Raw genomic sequence first — 25,307 nt, 5'->3', positions numbered from 1 at the left:
TACCGGCTATGATGCAGCATCTTTTTTCACTGTCTGTCTGAAACACTCTGTTTGAGCTCCTTCCCCCGCCCCCTCAAAAAGACCAAGGCAAAATATGTTACTTGGTGACATCACCACGTTACGGAAGAAAAGGGGCGATAATGATTTTAAGCAAGGTGTTTCTGGCAGTTCAGGAGCAGTGTTTCTGTTGGGGAGAGTACTCCCTTTAGTTATAGTTAATATTAATTATTTTTCTTTCAAAGATGACCTATTATGTTTATTTTCAGGCGCATACTTGTATTTGGGGTTTCTACTAGAACATGTTCACATGCTTTAATGTTTAAACGCTTTAGTTTTCTCATAACGGCCGTCAGCTGGCCCACTCTGTTGTGATTGGTCAACCGAACCAAACTCTTAGGACTCCACTCCATCTCCGCTCTAACTAGCTTGGTTTGAGGGCGTGCCAGACTAGCCACTAGGCAGGTATTATGCAAATGTGTTACTTGGTGACATCACCACGTTACAGAAGAAAAAGGCGGGACTTCTAGCGAGGCGTTTCAGGAGCAGTGTTTCTGTGGGGGGAGAGTAACTCCCTTTGGCATCGGCTAACTTTGCAGAACTTTTACATGCACAATAAAAACGATATAACCCACTAAAGGAAAGGGGAAAAAGCGCCAAAACATAAGTCCCCTTTAAACTAAGAAACCAACAACAACAAAAATCGTTCACTAGACTGGTTTATACCATTTATTTTGTCTTGACATAAAGGTATTTTTCATGACAGGAAAAACAAAATCAACATGATGGACTCACCGTTACATACAGACACTTCACGGATGTTCAGGAAATATAAAAAACAAGGTTTATGTACAAATGAGGAAATGATGTGTGCACTGCTCATAGTGTCCGTCGGCGCCCGGGGAGACATCAGACCTGCTCGCCGAGGTCCAGAACCCGAAACTTGTCTAGATTGTAGAAGCAGGCCTTCACGACTCGCCCGCCGAAATAACGTCCGTTCAGATCCACCACAGCTGCAGAGGAGAGAGACGGTTAAGGTCAGACAGTAAGCGCACAGAAAAACAGGATTAGTACTGCCACATTAAAGAAAACCAATACAGATGCTTTGACAGGATTATGCATTGTATATTATATAGCGTCAACCTGCCTCATCTCAGTGTCCCAGAATGCCTTTGACAGGCTTTTTATCATGTGACTCTTCAGCAATTAAGTCTTTTGATTTCATTCTGTCGTATTAGCTCTAGTTGCTGGAAATATGCTGATGCAATTTCACCAGGAAGCAGAGAAATACACCAAACTTAATTAGGCCAGGGTTGATTTTGAACAGTTCAAAAGTTTAATGTTGTTTTTTTTGCCTTTAACCTCAGAGGAAGAGGCCGTCTCTCTTGTTCTAAGAAGAAGAAATTAGTATTTGATTTGTGTGAAACAAGCTTTTGTGGAAAGCAGCTGAGTCATTATAACAGTGTGACCTAAGCACCAGTGATAAACCCCCTAAAAAAGAAAAACAACTTTGCTTTGGTTCCCACACTTCTGGGGAAAAAAAGGAACAATATGACATCAGTGTTGTTTCCCAGGATTTATCACTTGTGTCCTAAAGTTGACCTTCTTTTAAAAAAGGACAATTGAGACACATTCATTCTGTCCTGTCTGTCTGGCAGCGTTAACCTTCAATAAACTCATATCGTGTGTGTGTCTTACTCCAGTGATATCTATTTTCCTTGTAGGACACTTGTGATTGCCTCAGTCGGTACTTTTCATTCATGTGTTTTCATCAGTGTGCTGACGCTGGACGTACAAGACAAAGTGGGTCATTCTGCAGTGATTAATGTGACTGTCACTGTAAGATTGTTCAGCTGTAACTCTCATCACATCCTGAATCTTATACATGTGTGTGGAGACAGCTTGATATATCATTTTAAAGGAATAGTTCTGACTAGGGATGTCAATAATTAACAGTTTAACCTTTAACCGACATTAAGCAATTTAACCGATTAACGCTATCAGTTAAAACTGTTAAAAGAAATGTTAATAATTAATTCAAATGAAATGTGGACTCCCGTCAACTAATTTCTGTTGTGCTCCTGCAGCTGGTACGAAGCACAAATCTTGTCGGTTAACGATTAATAATCCTTATTTATTAGCTTACTTTGGTAACCTACGTCACTGTTTTTTGCTAACAGCTGAGTGGGCATTTCCATTTGAAAACCCCGGAAAAAGAACGCAGAGCAGTGTGAAGAAGAAGTGTTTCATCACCATCTCTATAGAAATAGGTCATGACAAGTGTGACACTTTAAGACAATTCATTATATGACTGAAGCCCTCTCTGTTATCGTCCCGCTTTCTGAGAGCTGAGTGATGTAAGCGTGGTTCTGCGCGGTGCCGTCAGGGGAGACGGGGCAGGGTTGCTGGGCCGCATGATGATGTAACACCGCAGGGAGTCTCACCTTGTTTCTGATCTGGGCCGACTCATTTAGAATGGGACACACTTTAACCCACATTATTAGAGCAGTTATACAACGGTAGTGAAAGTGATGCAGTTACATAAAGTTAATCGGCCACCAAAAAAAAAACACGTATGGAAACGACCCAGAATCACAACGGAAATGTGTGTGTTTCAGTGATGAAGTTGGAGCGCAAGTTTGGAGCGTCAACAAAAAGGTCCTGATTTTTTCGTGACTTTCTGGGGCTCCTGTGATATTTTACACAACACAACATGTTCCTGAAGAGACGGTGTCTGGTGTGTTCAGGCTTTAAAAGAATGTCAAATAAGTGGACTTATCAGCAGAGGCCTCATTCAGGATTGTGCAACATGAGACGACAAGTAAACACTGACCTTTGATGGCTGACTCCACCCTCTCAAACTCCAGAAATATCCTGACAGCTTCATCATCCGTCACAACGGCAATCTGAAAGCAAAGCGTTTTTTTTTGTGTGAATTTGATCAATAAATAGACACCGTTCTGTTAGTAAACGTGATGATGGATTTTGTGGGCGGAGCGTTAAGTGGAGGCAGAAAAATTTAAATGAACACGTTAGTTGACGCTGGCTAGCAAGTCTTTAACAGTGGCTGAAGAAAATACTAGTTTCTCTCAATATGTACTGTCACTCGCTCTCCGGGACCGCGAGTGTTAGTTGAGAAAGTTAACATTAACCAGACTCTTCTCTCACCTCAAAAATGACACATTTAACCACTTTGCCGTATTTCTCGCACTCTTCTTTCGTCTCCCCCTCCAAGTCTTCGTCCACCTCTCCTCGACCCACCATGTTCTGTGAGACAAACACAGACGTCAGGCCTACTTTGCGTGGGACAATAGAAGAGATAGTGAAATCTGATGTAACCACTGGCAGGTCTGCCAGTATTGTCTGCTTGTATTGTCTCCGTTTTCTGATACCGATCCAATCTAGAAAACAGCATTTACACACACATACGTACTCTCAGCAGGACCACTTTGGTCGGGTTTTTGAGGATCTCTGTGAGCGGGTTGGCATCCGACTTCTTGCAAGAATCCGCTGGTTGGTGGAAACAGAGACAAAGGTCATGGATGGAGCAACTGGAGGTGTCTAACAATAGGTTTTATCGTATTTTATTGTATTGATCTTGATTCAATACGTGTGATAAATGAAACAATTCAGCAAATCTTTTGTTCATAAACTGTTAAATTAATCTGTGTTTGCTGAGTCTGGCTGTTTTTGTCATATTCTAAAGCTCTGCTTTTATTGTGCTATACATGCTGCTGAGGAAAGACTCAAGTGCAATACCATTGTTAGTATAATTCTTCTTGGAAAACTGACAAAGCAACAGAAAGATAAATGTCTCGAACACTGAAAATGTACACATGTACATAACACAGCTCGTCGTTGGTTAAACTCCAACACTAAGACCGGTGGTCCCGAACCTGGTAACCGGGGGCAACAAAGTGTTCCTCGGGAGTTACCGGGAACGGGGAGAGAATGTCTAAGAGAGACTATTCTCATCTAAACTCTTGTTCTGTACAGTATACACTACAATACACACCGCCATAGGCATCAAATATGAGTTAACAAAAGTGTTTTTTTATGTAATCAGAACAGTGGATCTGCATTTGCATTCATCACAATCCCTGTAACATCCAACATCATAGCACTACCTTTGAGAAATCTGAGCCACTGTCTGCCACAGATCTTTGCATGTACATTATTAATTATTAAGAAATCGATACAGTACCACAAAACATAATATTGCGATAGTGTATCGGTATTTTTTTTACACCCCTACCACCCACATTCAAATAAATGGGAGGACTGGCGTTTTCGCCGCAATGCTTGATTCCGTGTGAATGCAGCCTAAAGCTCACTGTTAATATGTTGTATCTTGCTTGTTAATTAGCACATAAAACAGTGTTAAAATTACAGTTTTACGGAGGGTTTGTGCCAGACTATTTCTTCTCTCTGAAGAGTTGCTAGGCTAAACAAAAAGTCTGACATATAACACATGATTGTTTAACTTCCTTTAAGCCATAATGATTGTGTATTCAGCTTCATTTTATCATTGTCTAGAGGTTAGTAGATTAGGTTAAAAGAATCAGAAAAAAATGCAGGCAAGACCGAATTAGGAGCTGAGCTTGTAGAGGACATTTATAACTCAGTATGGGCTGGCAACAAACATGCATTAGGGGTAAAAAACAACTTTTTATGTGGTAAACAAAGACCAGATTCAAAATAAAAGACTGCAGTGTTATTCCACATTAAGTGTTGCATTACTAGCACATATCCATCAGAAAACCATGCAAAAGTACTCATTGCCATCTTATCTTAATACAGAAATAATACAATACGCCTCTTGGATTGCAAGGAATGGGAAGCTCTCAACTTTTAACAGATATAAAGCATCGCTGTTTTCAATGCAGTAACTGTGCATGACAACAGATAAACACATATATGGATAAAACACATGCAAACACACCCACACACTAACTTCTAGAATAAAAGACTAGCAGGAAGAAAGTACACTCGTAACGCATTATGGGAGAGAGAAAATGGGAGTGAAGAAGGCCAACCTGAAAAGCCTCCGCCTGAAGTCTCAGGAGCACCTGCCTGGCTGGACCCTGCTGCTCAGTCACACATACAGAAAACAGACAAAATGAAAAAGTACAAAGACACGCACACAAAAGTCACAGTAAAACATCTAACTGGACGCTGGAATGACTCCATGACTGATGAGTGCAGAGCAAAAAATACACATGAAAAGATCAAAAGTGAAACCAAAATACATCTGTCGCAACTAAAAGTCAATGAAGGTCTGACACCGAACGACAAACATGAGACGACACAAGCGAAGGTCGGTTCGAGCGGTTGACAGGTAAAAAGGACTTGAAGGGAAACAAAGTGAAAAATCACACAAACAAAAAAAGTCAAGGAATGTGTGGCATTTATATTACTGATCACGAGAAAGCAAAGGTAGTACTTACGTTTTTCTGCAGCGTCACCGATGATGATCTTCCCGCCTCTCTTGCTGGTCTTCTCCACAGACAGCGCCGTGCTGAGGCCCTGCTCGTGCTTCCCCAGGCCCTGGCCTTCTTTGAAGCCGTACTTCTGCATGATCTTATGGGCCACCGTACCTCTGTGGGAGCAGATATGGAGAAGAAACTTATGACAAGTTATGACACAAGAAACATAAATTGCCTGCCTTGTGTGTGTGTGTGTGTGTGTGTGTGTGTGTGTGTGTGTGTGTGTGTGTGCGTGTGTGTGTGTGTGTGCCACCCACCCCATGTTAGCCAGGAAGGAGCTGGTCGGTCCGGGCGGTGACCGTGGTCGATCTGAATCCTCATACATCGGTGGAGGGATGGCGGCCTTTGAGCCTCTGGAAGGACGACCTTCATCTTCGTAGGTGTATGATGAGCCTGAAAACACAGGAAAACACATCAACCACTATATAAAGTTCATATTTCAGACTGTTATTCTTTGCATAGATTTTGTATTCTGTTGTTTTTTATTACTGTAACATCACTGCAGCTCTGTGACGATGATACTGAAGCAGAGAACAGCAGCCTGCCTTTATTTTTGACATTCAAAATGTTCAGTTCAGACTGTGATAATGTAGACGCTGCTGCCCTCTGCTGTAGACAAACTGATTATTAACATCACTAACAGAGGCTGGTAGTTTGTCTGTGTGATCATCACTGTTTCACTCAGTGATCCAGACGGTTAAATAAAAAACAATTTACTACAGACACTGCAGTTTACAGTTTACTGTCTCTAACTTCCACCAAAAACTTGGGTACACAATCCTCATTTTCCACCGACTAACCATATCCTGGTATAATTTACCCCCCTGTTGTTTCATACAGGATTACCATGAAGCAGATTGTTGTTCCTGTTCTAATTTGTTTGTCCTAAAACTAGTCAGTGGTTTAATTAAAACCATCACCACCACTTGATGAATCATAAGACTTACCATCCTTGTCCACAAGTGAAGAAGGAGGGGCGATAGCTGCTCCACCCATACCTGGAAGAGAGAGACTTGGTTGAAACTTGATGACTGAAATCGGAGCTGCTAAATTTAGGGCTGCCAAACTTAACGCGGTAATAGCGTGTTAACAATTTTTATGCTATACCAGGCTCAGTTCAATAATAATAATAATAATAATAATAATAATTATTATTATTATTATTATTATTATTATTATTATTATTATTATCATTATCTTGGCAAAGTTAGCCTTCAGGCTATAGTACGAAAAACATTACAACATCCAAGGATGATGAATATTTCTACAGGCTCTCCATATGGAAGCCAAGTGGGGTAAAATACTCACTTCGTTTCCTCCGCTCCGCCTCGAAGTCCTCCTCCTCGTCTGACTCGCCTTCTGCTGCAGGGAAACGAGAGAAACCGCTTGGAGCTCCACCATCGTGCCGGTCTTTCCTCTTCCTGCAACACACCCGAGTTCAAGATTCAAACAAGAGTCCTGTTTTCTTAAAAATATTCAGTGCAGTAGACTCTCTCTTTAGTTTCCCACAAATTACTATTACATGATGAATCACTAAAGCCTAGAGCACTTATTGCACGCAATTACAGATACATCATGACCCTGAATAGCAATAAAGACAATTAAAAAAAACTCAAAGAGATGAGTTAATGACGGTACTTTTCTCTCTCCTCAATCTCCTTCTGCCGCTCCTGCTCCCTCTGTCGCTGTCGTTCTTCTCGGTGTCGCTTCACCACCTTCTCGTAGTCGTTGGGGAACATCGGATCGTACTCGTCTGCCAACGGGATTAGCACATCGCCAGAGGAGAAACCGCTGGGCACAGGGTCCTGAAGCGCACACACAGGACAAGTCCAAAATATGAGAGTGAGATAGAGATGGCATCCACAGACGTAGCTGTAAAGTTATTTCAATAGGGATATTTACATGTAATTTCAGCAGATAAGGAGTCTTTGTGCCATCACATTATGTACCAACATCTCTGCATCTTTGGCTAAGATCCAGAGGCCTGCACTACGAAGCAAATTCAACATACCCAGGGACCCTGGGTATGTTGAACTCGCTTCATAGTAAAGTTGTCCTTCCTGTATTTGTCAATTTAAACTGTGTGATTATGACTGTACGAGTTGATCTCCAACTGCTCCAGAGCAGGTTAAGTACTCAGCATAAGTTACCATGGCGATCTATCCCGGGAAGAAGTGAACTACCGTCGTAGGACTGAAAACCCTGGGTTAAAGCTGAAGTTACCTCACTAATCCCAAATCCTGCTTCGTAGTACAGGCCTCAGACGAATCAAATCAAATAAACAAAAATCAAGCAGCTTGGACATTCTAAACATTTTATAAACTTAGAGGATTTCGTAAACACTGATGACCAGGTTCACTGGATAAGACAGACCTTCAGTCCAGCGGCAGCATGTGGAGGAGTGTCTATGATTTGTCTCTCATCACTGGAGCCTCCTCTCTTTAGATCAATAACCGGAGCCAAGACAGTGGTCTGCTTCATCCGCTGGGTCTGCACACACACACAAAACAAAAAATCATTGAATACCAGTATGTATACATTGGACTTATAGTGTTTCCTTGTTGGCTTTCTGAATAGTTTTATGTTAGAGCACATGTACACATCATCATGTCAGTTTGCTGTGATCTCAGTCCCAGTCAGTTATTCTATGTACAGACGTGTTGATCCTTCACAATGTGTCATACGTCCTCGAATTGTACCTGTATACTGTATACTTGTATTGCATGTACTGTAACCTACCTTGGCCTGAGTCAGAGCCGCCTTCTTCACCTTCAGCTGGGACTGCAGCAGCTTGAAGTTCTTGGACCAGCCTTCGGTTTTGGTGTCACTGGCACCCACACCGAGGTCATCATACAGCGACATGTCTGCCCGTCAGTGCCTCTGTTTCCTGCAGACAAAGTGTCATTTGATTAAGGAGCATCATTTCCTTCTTCTGCAATACTTAGGATAGGAACTGAGGTTGTAACTTAGCAGCAGCCTAACTGTACAGCTGGTTCACTTTTATTGTAGTTTATTAGTCCTCACTAAGACCAAGAAAGTGGATCATATCAGTCCAGTTCTGAGGTCTCTACACTGGCTCCCTGTCTCTCAGAGAATTGATCTCTAAATACTGCTGCTGGTTTACAAAGCACTAAATGGTTTAGGGGCCAAAATACATTTCTTATCTTCTGCTATGTTCTGAACCATCCAAACCTCTCAGGTCATCTGGATCAGGTCTGCTTAGTGTCCCCAGAGTCAGAACTAAACATGCAGAAGCAGCGTTCAGTTTTTATGCATCAAATATTTGGAACAAGCTCCCAGAAACCTGCAGGACCAACTCCAACTCTGAGTTCTTTTAAATCAAAGCTTACAACTTTCCTGTTTGCTGGTTTATTTAAATCTTTGTCACTTAACCACTAATATTTGATATATTTATGTAGGTAAGGTAGATTATCTATCTTAAACCCCAGCAGGCCAATAACTCTTCCCCCATCTGCAGGAAGGACAGCTGAAAACACAAGACACTGAGTACAAATATAACATCAATATCATGTGCAATACTACTTTTTACATTCTCATGTGCAATATCACTGTTCATTGTGTGCAATATTAATGTCCAACATGTGCTATATTACTTATTTTTCTGTTTGTTAGCTTACTTTATTTACTTATCTTATCTTATTTACTCATTTTACTAAATGTATCTTACTTAATTGTTATTCTATTAGGTACTGGTGCTAGAAATAGTACCTTTTTTATTTTATACACTTGAACTTGTTGTAATTTTGTTGTGATTTTAGAGCAATCTCTGGCACAATAATTTCCTTCAGGACTAATAAAGTTCTATCTTACCTTATCTTATCTTAAACTAGCTAAATCTTTGTAACATAACCACTAATTATCTATATTTATGTATCTTAAACCCCAGCAGGCCAATAGAAACTAGCTAAACATCAATTTAACATAGCTTCTCTGCTGTCTGCTCCTAAACGACTCATATCCACAACAAATATAGTATTTTGAGCTGTTAGTTTTCCACCTACCGGTTTTAGAAATGCCTGGACATTCACTAAATGTAAGTGTCTTTAATATAAAAGAGGTTTAGAGGAACATTTGTGGAAACAGCTCCTCGTTAGACGAGACCGGAAGTCAGCAGCATAACAACAAAACCAAGCGCGCCAGTCAGTCGACGTCATTTCCGGTGACGTTCCCTGCTCTTGCTCCGCCTAGCGGCTGGATGACGTGATGACGTATGTGTCCCTCTCACCATAACAACAACACAAGAAGGTATTAATGCTTTTTTAATTCATTTTTTTTCCAATTAAATATACAATTAAATACAAATTAAATTTACAGATTTAATATTTTACTTTTTTTTATCTTATTCTTTTTTAATCTTGCCTTAATTTGATTTGACAGACAGCCAGCCACCCCCACCCCTCTCAAGCGCAAACACACTGTACACAGTCACATGATTTTGATCTTTGCCCAGTACATCGTTGATGCAATATACACCTCAAGTGCAACTACCTTTGTTTACATTTATGTATTTATTACATCTACCCCACCTATTTTACAAGAGCAATTACCTCTGTTTACATTACATCTATTTTTATATTTTATACTTCTAGTGTAACACTTCTGTTTATATTTATTTATCACATCTACTTAACCTGTTTTATTTGCTTTATAACTGTGTGTGTTTTACCTGTTATATGTTTTACCTGCCTTGGCCTTAAATATACAATTATTTATTATTTTTTTGGGAAAATTTCATATCCATGAGACAAAATGTTCAAGCCAACTTTCTTGTGTTTTATTAATTAATTTAAACAGTATAGCACCACCACACCCTATATTAAAAACAAAAAAAGCCATTCATTACTAATAAATAATTAAATAATTATAATATTATGTAGTCAATTTATTCATACATTAATAAATACTTTATTAATGTATAATAATTTACAATTAATACATACATTTATTAATGCCTCTTTTTTTATTTTACAATTAATTATTAATCAATTTATGGATGGATGTAGCCAACTTTCTACAAAAGAATAAATACATTTGTTTGATGTAATGGTATATTTTAGTCAAGATAAGATTGGAAAAAACATGCTGTACATAATACAATACCCATATAAATGATTAAATTATGATAATATGATGTATATAGCATAAACACAAACCCTGGCATTATGAAATGTTTATGTCATTATTTTTGTTTTGTCTTCTTTTTGTCTATGTATCCATGGAGCACAAGATAAAAAAAATAAAAGAGTACAGCTAGACCACGTGATCTAGCTTGTTTTGAAAGGGTGGCAGTGAAAGTGAAAGTAAAGTGAGTGACAGAAGAACTCCAGTGAGAGCAGGCCGTCGAGCAGTGAGGATGGTATTTACCGGTCACGGTTTACTTGGAGAACATGTTTTAAGTCTCCACAGAGCTGCCAGATGGATCTGGGATCCCCTTTATTCTCTGTCTGCCTCATTATTATGATCTGTCTGCTCGGAGCTGCTCACTACTCCAACGCAGGTAAGCGCAAAATAAAATATATACCACACATATACACCACTTTACACATTATATCACCTTCAGAACTCCCTTTAAATAAGCTTAGTTTTTAACTCTACTTTGGTCTAAACCAGGGCACTGAAATACAGCAATAACACAAAATGAATATGTTATTAATACTGTTATTAGTGATTATTATTATTATTCTAACTTTACCTGTGTAGTCAGTGTCTGCAACTGTGATTTGACAAAGCAAACATAGGCTGCAGGTAACACTGCAATAACAAAACAGACCTATGTGCACAGGTGAGTTTTCGGTATGAAATCTAGACCTATAGATGTTAAAAAATGTGTGTTATTTTTTGGACATGTTTGCTTGAGGAAACTGGTGGATCCTTTTGAATTTTGGTAACTAAATAATCGTAGTTTTTAACTCTACTTTTGTACAAACCAGGGCACTGAAATATAGCAATAACAAAAAATTGTTATTATCAGTAATTATTATTATTATTCTAACTTTACCTTTCAGTCACTACCGTCTGAGAGGATTTGTGTAGTCAGTGTCTACAACTGTGATTTGACAAAGCAAACATAGGAGGAATAAGGAGAATAAAAGAGGATTTAGACAAATGATGAACCTGGAGAGACAGGTCAAGGGTCAAGAAGATTAAGCAGAACCATATAAATACTTAATTTTCATATTCAGTTCCGCGCCATGAGTTTTCAGGATGAAATCTAGACCTAGAGATGTTAAAAAATGTGTGTTATTTTTCTGTTATTTTTGGACATGTTTGCTTGAGGAAACTGGTGAATCCTTTTGAATTTTGGTAAACAACAAACTTTTTATCTGTGTTCATGTGTTACTGATTAATCCAGGCATGTACCATAAAACAGATTATGGAGTTACAGTAAAGCAAAAGATTAATTAATAACACCGATACCAGATTAGATAACGGGCCGATTACTGACTCAAATAGCTGGATCGGGTATTGGTGACAATTCAGTTTAGTTCTTTGTTTTATATACCGTACACATTATATAATGGGATTTTAATTCCTGTTTTTCCTGCATTAAAAAGGTTTAACACTTGTACTGTAATTCTTGATAATTGTGAAGATTTTTTTTTACCAAGTTACTGGTGCACGATTTATTATTTTAATCATAAATATCAATTCAGTAAATTCATATCTATGTATTTATTTGTTAGATATTTGTTTTTCACAGTTAAGAAAGTAATGTTTAAGTCAAGCCCCTAACACAGGGGTCAGCAACCTTTACTATCAAAAGAGCCATTTTAGGCAAAAAAAACAACCAAAAAATCTGTCTTGAGCCGCAAAACATTTGAGCATTGTGATGAAGGTAACACAGTTTATAGTGTAAGTATATAGTATATAAGTCGAATGCAGTGAGGGCCAAAGAGCAAATGTACTACGGAGTATTAGGGCCACATTGAGGGAAAAAACATCTGAGATTTCCAGAATAAAGTCATAATATTACGATAAAGAAAGGAAATAACACGTAAAATTACTACTTTATAATATTATGACTTTATTCTCATATTATTACGACTTTTTTCTCGTAAACCTATGACTTTATTCTCATAGTATTATGACTTTATTCTCATAATATTATGACTTTATTCTCGAAATCTCAGATTTATTTTTTTTCCTCAATGTTGTCCTAATACTCCATCGTACCGTCGTACCATAGACCTACAACAATGATAAATACAAATGAAAATGTAAACAAAGAACAGTTATTCGTTTCCACAATGTTTTTAAAAAATCCACAGGGAGAGGGGCTAAAGAGTCGCATGTGGCTCCGAAGCCGCAGGTTGCTGACCCCTGTTCTAACACATAAAAGAATGATCCCAGTCACTCCCACACAGTGAGGCATACTGCTTGTTAATTAGAACAGTATCGTATCGGATCGGTACTCGGTATCGGCCGACACTAGCCCGGGTATCGCTACCGGTATCGTGACTGAAAAAGTTGGATCGGTGCATCCCTACTTTTTTGTTCTTCCATAAATGTGTTTTGGTTTTTCCTTTACTATCTGAAACTAACTTATAAAAAGATCTAAAGTGAACCATTTAAACTTCTCATGTTGCTATTTCTCTGTGGACATCCATATTGTAATTTTGCCGCATGACGTTTTATCTTCCAGTCAGCATCAAATGTCCGTGTGCAGAAATTCCTAAAAGGCTTGGAACTGAACCGCCACCAGAGAACTGCTTCGAAATCAGTTTTCGCTACACGTGCAAAGGAGGTTTCGTGAGGAAGGCGGGAACTTCAAATTTAATCAGATGCAAGCAAAAAGACGGTGCTCTCCAGTGGTTTCCGTACAATATCACCCTCCAGTGTATACGTAAGATTTATTTGTTGTTTGTCTTTTACATTTGAAGAGGTCATTCGCAATATTCCAAACAAATTTTGCGGAGAACGGCGCTCTCTGATTGAAGCAATATCTCTCTCCACCCACACGCCACATACTCATAGGCACAGGGACCCTTTAAAGCTGCAGTAGGCAGAATATTTTTTGGCATCATTGGGCAAAAATTCCATAATAACCTTTCAGCATATTGTAATTCAAGTGTTCTGAGAGAAAAACTAGACTACAGAGAGAGAGAGCGTTCCTATTGGCTGTTCATTCAACGGAGGCAACTGTCAATCACTCGCAAACTCCGATCAAACGGTCAAACTAGGCAGCGCTGATCAAATATCAAATATGAATCATGATTCTGTTACTGTAATGCCTATTTCTCGCCTCAAATGTTTTCAGAAACATCTTGTAGTGCATGGTTTAGCTGTAACATGAGAAAGTTTGCTCTTGCTGGTGGGCGGTGCTTTGTATTTCCTCAACTTATCTCAACATGGCAGCCGGGTCACAAACCTTCACATTTTACAGCGGAGGACACAGAGGCATTTTTTTTTTTTTTTTTTTTTTTTTCAGATTACGTGTCTCATGCACTACTGTAGGGATATAGTGACCGTTTTATAAAAAATAACTTTTTTTAATCATATTTGCTCCAATCTTTCCTACTGCTGCTTTAAGAAACACTGCAAAGACACAGAGCAGGGATGTCATCCAGCAGCGTAAACTGAGAACACAGATTTTTGAGTGTGCCACTCAAACTTGTGAAACTGGTATGTACTCCAAAGAAGTGTGCCAACCTGTAGGGCTGCAGCATGTGTGGTTTGCAGAACAGGAAACCATTTAGAATTGTATATACAAGTACTGCCAAATACAGATGCTACGTACTGTAAGTCTGCAGTGTAACATCACAAGTAACCTGACCTGACATGTAAATAGTTTTGGGGTTTGATATCACCTTATTTACACTGAATTCAGAATGAAATCTTAAATGGAAGCAGCTGTTATAATCCAACCCTCAAAGCTCAATAACGTCAACCAAATTAAAGTGAGAAAAGAGCGATGGGAAAAATGCTGGATCACCCACGCTCTTGGCAGCACCAGCAAGAAGGAAGTCAACACCTCTGGGGCCTTCTCTTTAGCCAGACAGCTCCAAATACTTGAGTGGGAAAAGAAAACACGGTAACACTCTTGTGACAAAGGTTCATCTCACATCTGTCTGTCCTTTGCAGAATTAAATTGATTCATGTGAAAAGCATGCTGGTGTCTATATATATTGTTAACAGCCACCCACGTATGGTTTGTTGATGTGTTTGAAATGATCCACATCACCTGACTCTAGTGGAAAATCCCCCATTCATATGGAGTATGTAACTTGGTGGAAGGGAGAGAGGAAGTCATAACTTTATATAAATGTGCCTTTGCACAACTGCATTTTAGTTGGGTTTTTTTCTTACCAAACTGATCAGATAAAATCTTTGATTTGCTCCATGTGGCAAGCAAAAGGTCAGATGGCACCAATTCGGTTTAATTTAGAGCAGAGTAACCAATGCAACCAGCATGCCTATAAATGAACCGGATGAAAACAAACAACAAATGCAACGAGCGCAACAGCTAAAGAGAAACGTCTGTTGTTTTCTAATGAGGTGTGGTTTCAAAGGAAATCAGACCACTGCTAAACTGTCAAAGTAGCTGCATGAGAGTAATTAAATAAAAAATGTTTATAGCTAAACAGTACACTACAAGATGTTTCTGAAAACATTTGAAGAGAGAAATATGCATTACAGTAACAGAATATTGATTCATATTTGATCAGCACTGCCTAGTTTGACTGTTTGATCGGAGTTTGCGAGTGATTGACAGCTGGCTCCATTGAATGGACAGCCAATAGGAATGCTCAATAGGAACGCTTTCTCTGAAATGACCTGTGATTGGCAAAAGTCTCCCGTCACATGCTAGATTTTTTAAAGCCTGAAAACAGAGCCAAGAGGAGGTGCAGAAGTGGAAAGAATCTGAGGGACATTCTAGACAAAGAGCAGCATATCATCGGCATACAGTCGGAGGTACTCACAGCATCAGCTTGGAAACTACCAACTGGTAATAGAAAGCCTGTGTTTCAAACAAGGGCTAATAGTGTTCACCAGGCAAAAGAAGCTTCAAGTTGCATTATGGGAAGAGTAGGATGCATAGTTTTTGGAGCTTGACTTATGCTAGGTTTTGCAAGTACCCCAACTTTATTAATTAAATACTTTTTTAAATGAAAGTGTTTTTAATACAGTCAAGACGATGTGATTTCAGATGATGAACAAACTGGTAAACTTCTTACTTGTTGTGTTTCAGCTGACCCAAATATAACCCCAACACAACCACCAGAAATCAGACCAGTAACACGTAAGTGTAAGCTCGAACACTGAACCTCTAGAGTACTTGTACACAGTAAAGTTTGAATATGAGCCGGAGAGAAGTGTTTGTTTCACATTTATGATTAATGATGGGCTGATCTTGCAGAGGGTCACACTGATATTCCCCATCACTTCACCTTTACCACCACAGTCAGTGAGTTCCGTATTTGCATGAATTAAAAAAACTACAATAATACTAATAAACTAATAATAAATAAGTACTAATGATGAAACTACATCTGTCTAGATAATTTGTTTTAGTAGTGGTTGTAGTAGTCATGTTAGTACTAATGATTTGAAGCAGTAGTAGTAGTAGTAGTGGTAGTAGTAAAGGTAGTAGTACCAATATCAATAGTAGAGTAGAATTTACTAAAAAGTACAACATAGCTCATTCAAATTTACCGTGAGTAAAAGTTACTTTGTTTCATGTTTAAAATGGTGGGAGGATAACCAAAAAAAGATAAGATCCTTCCCACAATAAATTCATGTCAGTGTATGACAACATTTACGATGTGTGTGACAGCGCAAAGACTGCAAAAAAATGGATTTCCCTCCAATACATTTCAAGAGAAGGATAATTGTGTGCATTAATATTATAATAATAATGTCGTGTGTGGAGTGAATTTACAAGGGGAACCCAAACGCAGAGTAACAGGCAGGAAAGTAGTTTTAAATAAAAGCGAGCTTTAATAATTTTAAGCTGAAAAATCCAAAACTACCAAAGGCAGGGAGCTGAAAAATACAAACAACAAAAGGCAGGGAGTGAAACAAAGTACATGGGAACAAAGTACAAAAGAACAAAACCAAAAATCACAAACCAGGAAAACACGAGGATCAGGGCAGGAGGTAACAGGAAAACCGGAGGACAAGGTAAACGGGGCTGGAGAGACAATCAACAAAAGGCGGGAAAACAAACAAAGGAGGGAAGTAAAACCAGACAAGACACAGGAGGAGTGAATTACAAAATAAAACAGGAAACTAGAATGAGAATATAAAAGAAACCAAACACAAACCAAAATCACATAAACATAACTAATAACAAAGACTGGCACAGCCAGAACATGACAAATAACATATATATGAACCTGGGCACATAGAATGTACACACATAGATACCTGTTAACACCAATAAACACAAGACTTTCAACCAGGAGAACCGGTGTTTGTGTCCCAAAGTGTTAAGTTATTTTGAAGTTACGTTACTGACGTGTTTTCCATTCTTATGTTACGTTTACGTACGTATTTTACTTAGTTTATGTACCTATTTTAAGCTCAACCATGACTTTTTTTCCTAAACCTAACTTAGTGGTTTTGTTGAACTGCAACCATTTCACGGTAATGAGTTGGCATTAAATGGCATGTGAAAAGCCATTTCACAACGTTAAGCCTGTGGCGTATAAATGACACGCGAAAAGCCTAAAATCCATTTCACGACACGCGGAATATCCTTAAAATGTCGTGCTATTTATACGCCTTCCATGAGATCGTTTGGATTAGACAAAGCATTAAACACTTTAAAAATAACACATTAAACACAATTCAGTCAATACAAGCTCTTAAGAAAACATAGGCTACAGGTAACACTGTCATAACAAAATAGACCTATGTGCATGAAGAAACTCACACATTTGAAGGAATTAAGACCAATTAAGGAGAACCTGGGCTCTTTCATCTACAGTGAATATGGTGATACTTCATTTTCAGATTAGGTTCTGCGCCATGAGTTTTCAGTATGAAATGTAGACCTAGCAACACTAAAAAATGTGTGGGAGGTTTTCTTTTCTTTTTGAACAAGCACCTAGCTCCATGAAACTGGGGGATCCTTCTTGGTAAAAAGCGTTTGAAGAGAAAGTACTTTTTTTACCTGTGTTCATGTGTTACCGATTAATCTAGGCATGTAGGCTACTATAAAACAGATTATGGAGTTACAGTAAAGCAAAAGATTAATAACCCAAATAACGTGTAGAATTGCCTTAAAAAAACAAAACTGCATATTCCAACAGGACTCATTCACAACTGACACATACACTCATACAACCAACTTTTTTGTACTTAAACAAATGTCTTCAAGTTTTTCCCTTTGCTATCTGAAACTAACTGATAAAATCTTCTCTTGTTGTTATTTCTGTGTGGACATCCACATTGTAATTTTGCCGCATGATGTTTTATCTTCCAGTCAAAACCAGTTGTCCGTGTCCAAAAATTCCTTCATGGCCTGAAACTAAAACGCCACCAGAGAAATGCTCCAAAATTAACGCCACTTTTCGCTACACATGCAAAGAAGGTTATGTGAGGACGGCGGGAACTTCAAATCTCATCAAATGCAACGAAACTGGTGGTCCACATTGGTCCTCCCCCAGCCTCAAGTGTAAACGTAAGATTTATTTGTTGTTTGTCTTTACATTTGAAGAGCTCAATCGCAAAATGCCAAACAAATCTGGCAGAGAAATGAGCTCTCTTGGGGAGATCAGATTATCTGCTTAAGATTATTGAAGATATTTAGGAGGGTGGGAAGAATTGGAAGGGCATTCTAGACAAAGAGCAGCATATCATCGGCATACGGTCTGAGTTACTCGCAGCTTGGAAACTACCAATTGATAATTGAAAACCTGTGTTTCAAACTAGGGCTATTAGTGTTCACCAGGCAAAAGACGCTTCAAGTTGCATCTGGGAAATTTAGGAAGCATAGTTTTTGGAGTTTGACCTATACAAGGTCTTGCAAGCCTCCCAACTTTATTAATCAAATACTTTTTTTTGCATTAAGACAGAGTTTTTTGTAGCCTATTCATATTGTCAAGATGATATGATTTCAGATGATGAACAAACTGTTAAACTTCTTACTTGTTGTGTTTCAGTTGACCCAAACAGAACCCCAACACAACCACCAAACAGCCCAGTAACACGTAAGTGTGTACTTGTACACAGTAAAGTTTGAATATGAGCCAGAGAGAAGTGTTTGTTTCACATTTATGATTAATGATGGTCTGATCTTACAGAGGGTCACACTGATATTCCCCATGGTTCCACCTTAACCACAACAGTCAGTGAGTTCTTTATTTGCATGGATAAAAAAAAATAAAAAATACAATAATACTAATAAACTAATAAGTACTAATGATGGAACTACATCTGTGTAGATCATTTGTGTTAGTAGCGGTTGTAGTAGTCATGTTAGTAGTAATGATTAGAAGCAGCAGTAGTAGTAGTGGTAGTAGTAATATCAAAAGTAGCCGTAGCAACAGTACATTTATGTACAAGTAGCAGCAGCCTTAATGGTTGTAGTACTTCTAGTAGCAGGAGTTAGGGATGAAAAGAGTACCAAAACATCAACAACACCAAAACATCAACAACACCAACACAAGGAAAACTTCTGTTACTTAAAATAAAAAAAGACTAAAAAAGAGAAAAAAGTAGTAAAAAAAAAAAAGTTTATTCAAATGTACCGTGAGTAAAAGTTACTTTGCTGCATGTTTAAAAAATGAAAGGATCCATCCAACGTGTCAGCGTCTTACAACATTTATGATGTGTTTGACAGTTGTGACAGTTGGCTTCACTTCTGTACAGTGGGAGGAAGTGGGGACCAGCCATCTATCTTTACAGTCTATGACCCAGAAACCCAGAATTAATGTCATTAGTTACACCCATGTTTCACAAGTCAAGATGTCCACCCTGAAAATGATCTACTTTAACATTCAGTTACTGCTCAAACTGATTTAACCTATTGCAAATGAACTATCCTCCCTAGCCTTTTCAATGGAACCAGATAATGATTGTGTTATACTGACAGCATGTGGTTAAGAATACTTTAAAGATGCCAGAATAAATATTTGTTTTAACAATTGGTCAAATGACTGACTACGTATGATGTAAAAGGGGTCGCTTGTAATGCCAAACCCACGGAGAATCATCACCTGACTCAGCTCTGCGGAGCGTTTTAGCATCTTTTAGTTAATTGTTTAGGTTTTACTGCCGATAACCTTTCTGTTTGAGATCACACCAATCAAAAGCTTTTTAGAGAAAAGACTCACTGTATGCTACTGGCCTAGCATCACACGGCCTACAGACAAAGTCAGCGACAGGCTGGTGAACATAGTTGAGCAATTAGCTGCGAAAGAGGCAGATATTTCACTCACAGGTTGGTGTAGACCAACACTGAGCTAAAGTAGTTGAGCCTAGAGATGAACACAATAAATACACTAGGGAAAACAACTTCAGCATTCAAAATTGAAATAAAATGAAGAGAAGAAAAAAATATAATAATAATAATAATAATGAAAGAATAGAATATTAAATAATAATAGATTTTTTTTAAGTAATAATATTAATACAAAGAAAAGAAAGTAATAATAATAAATTAAATAAACAAATAAGGTAATAGAAAAAAAATTGTACTTTTTTAAAGCAATGATAATTAATATGATAGACCTCATGGTAGATATGTTGACATTAGTCACAGTAAGAAAAGCACAGGTGTAATTCATAATTTTAATAAGTGTTGAATTGTAGTCACAGGCATGACTAAAGCTGGTACACCGAAATGGGAAATGGAATAAATAGAACGGTCTGTTCCTCCTGTTTGTCACTTCCTCTCTCAGTAGTTGTACTCGTAGCTTTAATAACTATGGATATACAGTTGCAGCAGAATGTGTGGTTGTAGTTGTGGTTGTAGTAGTATCTCCAGTAGCAGTTGTCACAGTATTAATAATATTTGAGTCAGAAACTAACACGAAACCTTGTGCATGTGTTTTTCATCTTTTGTTATTAGTAATGTGGCATGTTTTACCAGAGTACTTCTGTACAACACAGTCACTTGTGAACTGTCCATGCATGAGTTGAGACATCCATACACCTGGAGTCCCCAAATCACAGTATGTTTTCATCAGCAGTTTTACAAATACTGTAGTAGTGATGGTAGAAGGAGCAACAGTGTAATAACAGAGGTAGTAGTAGTAGTAGTAGTATTAGCAGTCATGCTCGTAGCAGTATTAGATGTAAATGTCTTTTCTTATCAGCAGCAGCTTCGTCCAGCCTACAGACGACCCAGACTATAAGCCCCTCAGCCTCAGTGACTGCAGAGACAGAGACAGAGACAGACAGGACTGAGACAACCTCACCTGGTCTGCGGCCCCTGTCAGGTCTCTCACAGGGTAAATAGCTTATAGTCATGCATGCTATGCTGATAGCGGTGTATGTTGTTACGACTGATCTGCATCAGGTCAGAGGATTTTATTGGCCAGGGCCCGTATCTGTAAAACCTACATGCACGCCATTGTATCCAACATTATATGTATTTTAATATACTGCATGCAAGATGGACACATATATGTAAGATTTCCTCCCTATAGTTACATATATGTTATTTGGGATATTCTAAATAAAACTGTAAAATAAGTTTAGGATGGATTTATTGATATTTTTTTAAGTGATAATCTTCAGTGGAGGACGTATAAAATGGTGTTTCCAAAACACAAACATAGAAATAGAAAATTATAAAATCAAGAAATAGTTCATTTTGTAATTTCTATCTTTTGTTATTTATTATCTTTCAAACTCACCAATATATAATTATAATATAATAATTATTGTACTTATATAATCAACATAGATTTGTACTTATGACATACCTGAACTTGCGGTATTGGCCGATACTAAATTCCGGGCAGTATCGGACGCATTTCCGATACTGGTATCGGACGCATTTCCGATACCGGTATCGGTATCGGAACAACTCTTAATTATGACCAAAATTGTGCTCAGCTTTACACATGATCAGATCAACTCTATATTTACCCTGCTGGTTCCGCTATCACTCTCTCATCGTGAGTATTTAGCTCTGTGTGTGATGGTTTCAGCCTGGTCCATCTTTTTTTTTCTTCAAGCATACACAATCTGTAAAATCTGTTTTAAAGGACCTATTATGCTTATTTTAGGTGCATACTTATATTTTGTGTTTCTACTAGAACATGTTTATATGCTTTAAAGGTGCTATTTTGACAACATTGATAACATTCAGCAAATCGCAATCTCCCTCCCCATTTCCATTGCATTCACTTCACAACAAGTGGTTGCCAGGCACTTAACCATCAGCCAGTTTTTTTTCCACACTAACTGGCAACTTGATCGCTGATGACCCAGAGATATCGCGTGATACCAGCGTTGTTATACTATTGGCTCACAAGCCGTGTTAGAAGTGAGAACCAATCGTCAGATATATTCCACAGAGATAAACAAAACATTCATTTTGGACCCGTCAAAATTTCTAAAATAATTAATTCACAATTATATATATATTTTTTATTAGGGAAAAGCAATACTTTTATTGGACACCTTTCTAAAAGCTCTGTGGATGTATTATTAATTATTATTTTTTTTAAATATTCACCTACATAAGAATTTTATCAATAAGACATTTAATGTTGCCCCGCCCAAAAGCCCAGTCTGCTCTGATTGGTCAGCTGAACTAAACTCTTTGGACTCCTCTCCAGCTCCGCTCTAACTAGCTTTGTTTGAGGGCGTGCCAAACTCGCCGCAAGGCGGGTATTATGCAAATGTGTTACTTGGCGACATCACCACGTTACGGAAGGAAACAGGCATTCCAGGAGCAGAGTTTCTGTGGGGGAGAGTAACTCCCTTTGGGGTGGACTTTGCATAATATGTCCTCTTTAAAATATGGGATAGAAAACATTGGGAATGTCATATGATCAATCATCCTTTATATGTAAAACTCACACTTCACATTCATTTTTTTTTTTTCTTTCACAGCAGAAAAAGTAAATTTGACGGAGAACAACGCGACGAAGCGGACAGCATCAAACTCTACCACCATTGAGCCTTCAAACCCCAACACAGATTTTTATGCCCAGCCCGTTGCCCGCAGTAAGCTACCACAGTTATTGTACCCATCTGTGCCAAATCAAAGTCAGGTGGAGACTTTGGTGATGTATATATATATAAAACCAGAGAATCAGGAGCAACATTTTGAGTTATTTCTTTCTCATTGGCAGTGGTGATCGGCTGTGCTTCACTCATTATCGTCTGTGCTTTGATCGGAATCACCTTCTTCTGTTATAGAAGGTAAGCTAGAGGAAAAGCAACATAACAGAAGGTTTGGTTTGAACAATTTAGTCACACTACACTTTCTTTCACTTGATAAAATAATGATCTCATCACTGTTTCCTTTGCGCCGTAGGAGGTCAAAAAGCGCCAGCCCAACGCCGACACCTGAAGAACAGACGCCCATGAATCGTGGTCCATCTGAACAGGATTTGTAGAGTTTGACCTGCCGCTGAAAAGCAGAGACTTACTGGAGCTCATGAGATCATCCCAATGCAGCGAAGAACGGGTCATTATTAGACTGTTTGATCGCCTCCGTCTGACAATCCATCTATGGGCGTTACCAGAAAGCATAATGGTCTTGCTTGACATTTGTTCCCAAGAAGTTGAAGTCACAATCTTTTTTTGGGGGGCAGATCTCCACCAATTATTTCAACTGCACATAAGGAACTTTAACTCTGAAGACCCTGTGCTGTGACCATCTGGTGCTTTTTTTCCACTCTTGTAGGATACATCTGGTATGTTGTTATTGTCATCAAACCCCATGAAAATACTAACCAACAATGGATTAATCCCTCCAACAAGTATGATCTGTTTAGCTAAAGCCTCACAGCTCATTCCTTTGTGCCATAGAGCTCCATTGTTCTCTCACCCTGGGTGACATGTTCCATCATCCCAATTAACATTCCTGCCGCTGTAAGTAGTCACCATCTGACCAAATCTGCATCTGAAAATAGTTCCTAGCTAAAATGCAATTTACTAAATAGTAAAGTTTACTCTAAACAGACATCAGTGCCCAGCTGTTTTAGGTAATTATTCAGCCTTTTTTAGAGATAATTCCTGACACGTTTTTCTAGATTTACATCTTGGGTAGGAACCAATGAGCTTGGTGCTACAGTAAGTTTGCTTTTGCTCTTTTCATAGGAATGGTAGACAATAAAGAAAACGTAGCGTATCTCCAACCGTATCCTCTAACCCTCTGCAGCAGGTTCAGGTTTTGAAGCTAAAGTGAAGGTATAGGTATCATATGAAACTAGAAAAGCTAAGGAATCCATGTGTACCATACTAGCTTGTCAGGAAGGAGGCTAAATAACGCTCCAAATATCAGGTTAAATTTTTGCGAGGAAGAACTGGCATGGCCATTTTCAAAGGGATCCCTTGACCTCTGACCTCAAGATATGTGAATGTAAATGGGTTCTATGGGTACCCACGAGTCTCCCCTTTACAGACATGCCCACTTTATGATAATCACATGCAGTTTTTTGAATGCAGTATGAATTGTGTTATTAGTGTGTTTGAATATTTCTGCCCTAAACAGTCTTTGAATTACATATATTCTTTGAGCACATTGAGCTCATTCATGTCCTCAATGTGCATCTTTAATAATCACATTTTTCACCGCGTCTGATACGTGTGCCAAGTTTAACAACTTTTTGAGCATGTTAAGGCCCTCAAAAAGGGCGATTCATTTTAAGAAAAAGAAGAAGAAGAAGAAACACCACAGTTTCAGTAGGGCCTTCGCTGGCCCAACGTTGCCCTAATTATAGAAAATAACCAAGGTTGTAAAAATAAATAACAAACTCAGAAACATTAAAAAGGAAATGACTCATAGCAGTGTATGTTCCTGTGGTTAGACCAATATCTGATAACAGTCAGTCAATTTGTGGTTTGTACATAGCCTATATAATGTAGAGAGAGGCCATTACTAGCATGATGCATGTTAATACAGGAGGAAGTTAACGCCTGACTAACCTCATCTGCCGCCCCACTTCCCCAAACACATGTTTGTTTTGGATATTGTCTCACACTGAAAGCTTCATCTTTATGAATTTTCATAATCTCAAATGTGTTTTCCGGTAGCAACTAGCTGAATACAGTAAAGTAGGCCTATAGATATCCTGTATGACGCCTGTTAACGCCGTTTCAATATTAATCACTGTATGACTGTATTACTGAAATATGTATCACTTCCTGTGACACCTGATATTTATGGATTAATGGATGTTAAATAGTATAATTTAAAAAAAATTCCACTGTGTTGTTCTGTGTGCCTACTTATGAACTTTACTTTCCATTTTAAATGCAAAAAAATAAATGTTTTTCCTCGTAGTTTTATAATGGTCAGGGTGAAAAAAAGCCTTTAAAGGTCCCATATTGTAAAAAGTGAGATTTTCATGTGTTTTCTATTATAAAGCAGGTTTAAGTGCTATATAAATACTGTTAAACTATCAAAACGCTCAATCCACAGAGGAATACACACAGCCCGTATTCAGAAACTGTGCCGCTGAAACAAGCTGTTAGGATTTCTGTCCATTTGTGATGTCACAAATATACAATATTTAGACCATTACACAGTTTTAAAAGTAAACATTCTAAATGTGTCACAGTTTATTTCCTGTTGCAGTGTATGTGAATGACATAAGCATGGACCCAAGCTGTTGCCTAGCAACGCAATTGCGTTGCAGTTTCGTTAAAACGGAGCGTTTCAGACAGAGGGTA

At 38.4% G+C, this 25,307-nt stretch overlaps 2 protein-coding genes across 10 annotated transcripts; one reads left to right on the top strand and one right to left on the bottom strand.

Annotated features, from left to right (window-relative positions):
• Window positions 1–714: 714 nt before the first annotated feature.
• On the bottom strand, window positions 715–9,642 carry rbm17 (RNA binding motif protein 17). Of its 2 annotated transcripts, XM_074626207.1 has the most exons (13): window positions 9,506–9,642; window positions 8,223–8,370; window positions 7,857–7,973; window positions 7,122–7,288; window positions 6,792–6,904; window positions 6,431–6,481; window positions 5,741–5,876; window positions 5,445–5,596; window positions 5,034–5,084; window positions 3,431–3,507; window positions 3,166–3,264; window positions 2,831–2,903; window positions 715–1,010 (listed from the first exon to the last, which is right to left on the bottom strand). In XM_074626207.1, the coding sequence occupies exons 2-13, from the start codon at window positions 8,343–8,345 to the stop codon at window positions 907–909; spliced, it is 1,263 nt and encodes a 420-aa protein (XP_074482308.1). In that variant the 5' UTR covers window positions 8,346–8,370; window positions 9,506–9,642; the 3' UTR covers window positions 715–906. The 2 variants fall into 2 exon arrangements, with proteins under 2 accessions (XP_074482308.1, XP_074482309.1); XM_074626208.1 differs by lacking the exon at window positions 5,034–5,084.
• A 1,152-nt stretch (window positions 9,643–10,794) lies between these two features.
• Window positions 10,795–25,172, top strand: il15ra (interleukin 15 receptor subunit alpha). Of its 8 annotated transcripts, none has more exons than XM_074626200.1 (11): window positions 10,812–11,001; window positions 13,147–13,347; window positions 15,694–15,744; window positions 15,862–15,909; window positions 17,932–18,129; window positions 18,611–18,658; window positions 18,752–18,799; window positions 20,771–20,902; window positions 22,518–22,631; window positions 22,760–22,829; window positions 22,945–24,913. In XM_074626200.1, the coding sequence occupies exons 1-11, from the start codon at window positions 10,920–10,922 to the stop codon at window positions 23,024–23,026; spliced, it is 1,074 nt and encodes a 357-aa protein (XP_074482301.1). In that variant the 5' UTR covers window positions 10,812–10,919; the 3' UTR covers window positions 23,027–24,913. The 8 variants fall into 8 exon arrangements, with proteins under 8 accessions (XP_074482307.1, XP_074482301.1, XP_074482302.1 ...); XM_074626201.1 differs by having other exon boundaries at window positions 20,768–20,902; window positions 22,521–22,631; window positions 22,945–24,825; XM_074626199.1 differs by having other exon boundaries at window positions 20,768–20,902; window positions 22,945–24,825.
• Window positions 25,173–25,307: the final 135 nt, after the last annotated feature.

This window comes from Sebastes fasciatus, chromosome 23 (assembly GCF_043250625.1).
Source record: "Sebastes fasciatus isolate fSebFas1 chromosome 23, fSebFas1.pri, whole genome shotgun sequence".
Classification (NCBI taxonomy): Eukaryota; Metazoa; Chordata; class Actinopteri; order Perciformes; family Sebastidae; genus Sebastes; species Sebastes fasciatus.
Note: the sequence above shows the minus strand (reverse complement) of the source record. Positions and strands in the feature narration are given on the sequence as shown.

What these genes read in the sequence shown, in the direction of transcription:
- rbm17 (XM_074626207.1), bottom strand. Translation starts at nt 8,345, where the DNA reads ATGTCGCTGTATGATGACCTCGGTGTGGGTGCCAGTGACACCAAAACC. An exon ending in GGCGGAGCGGAGGAAACGAA is followed by an intron (nt 6,482 to 6,791) that starts GTGAGTATTTTA and finishes TCTCTCTTCCAG; the next exon opens with GTATGGGTGGAGCAGCTATC. An exon ending in TTCAGGCGGAGGCTTTTCAG is followed by an intron (nt 3,508 to 5,033) that starts GTTGGCCTTCTT and finishes TCCACCAACCAG; the next exon opens with CGGATTCTTGCAAGAAGTCG.
- il15ra (XM_074626199.1), top strand. Translation starts at nt 10,920, where the DNA reads ATGGATCTGGGATCCCCTTTATTCTCTGTCTGCCTCATTATTATGATC. An exon ending in TATCACCCTCCAGTGTATAC is followed by an intron (nt 13,348 to 15,693) that starts GTAAGATTTATT and finishes GTTGTGTTTCAG; the next exon opens with CTGACCCAAATATAACCCCA. An exon ending in CCTGTCAGGTCTCTCACAGG is followed by an intron (nt 20,903 to 22,517) that starts GTAAATAGCTTA and finishes TTTCTTTCACAG; the next exon opens with CAGAAAAAGTAAATTTGACG.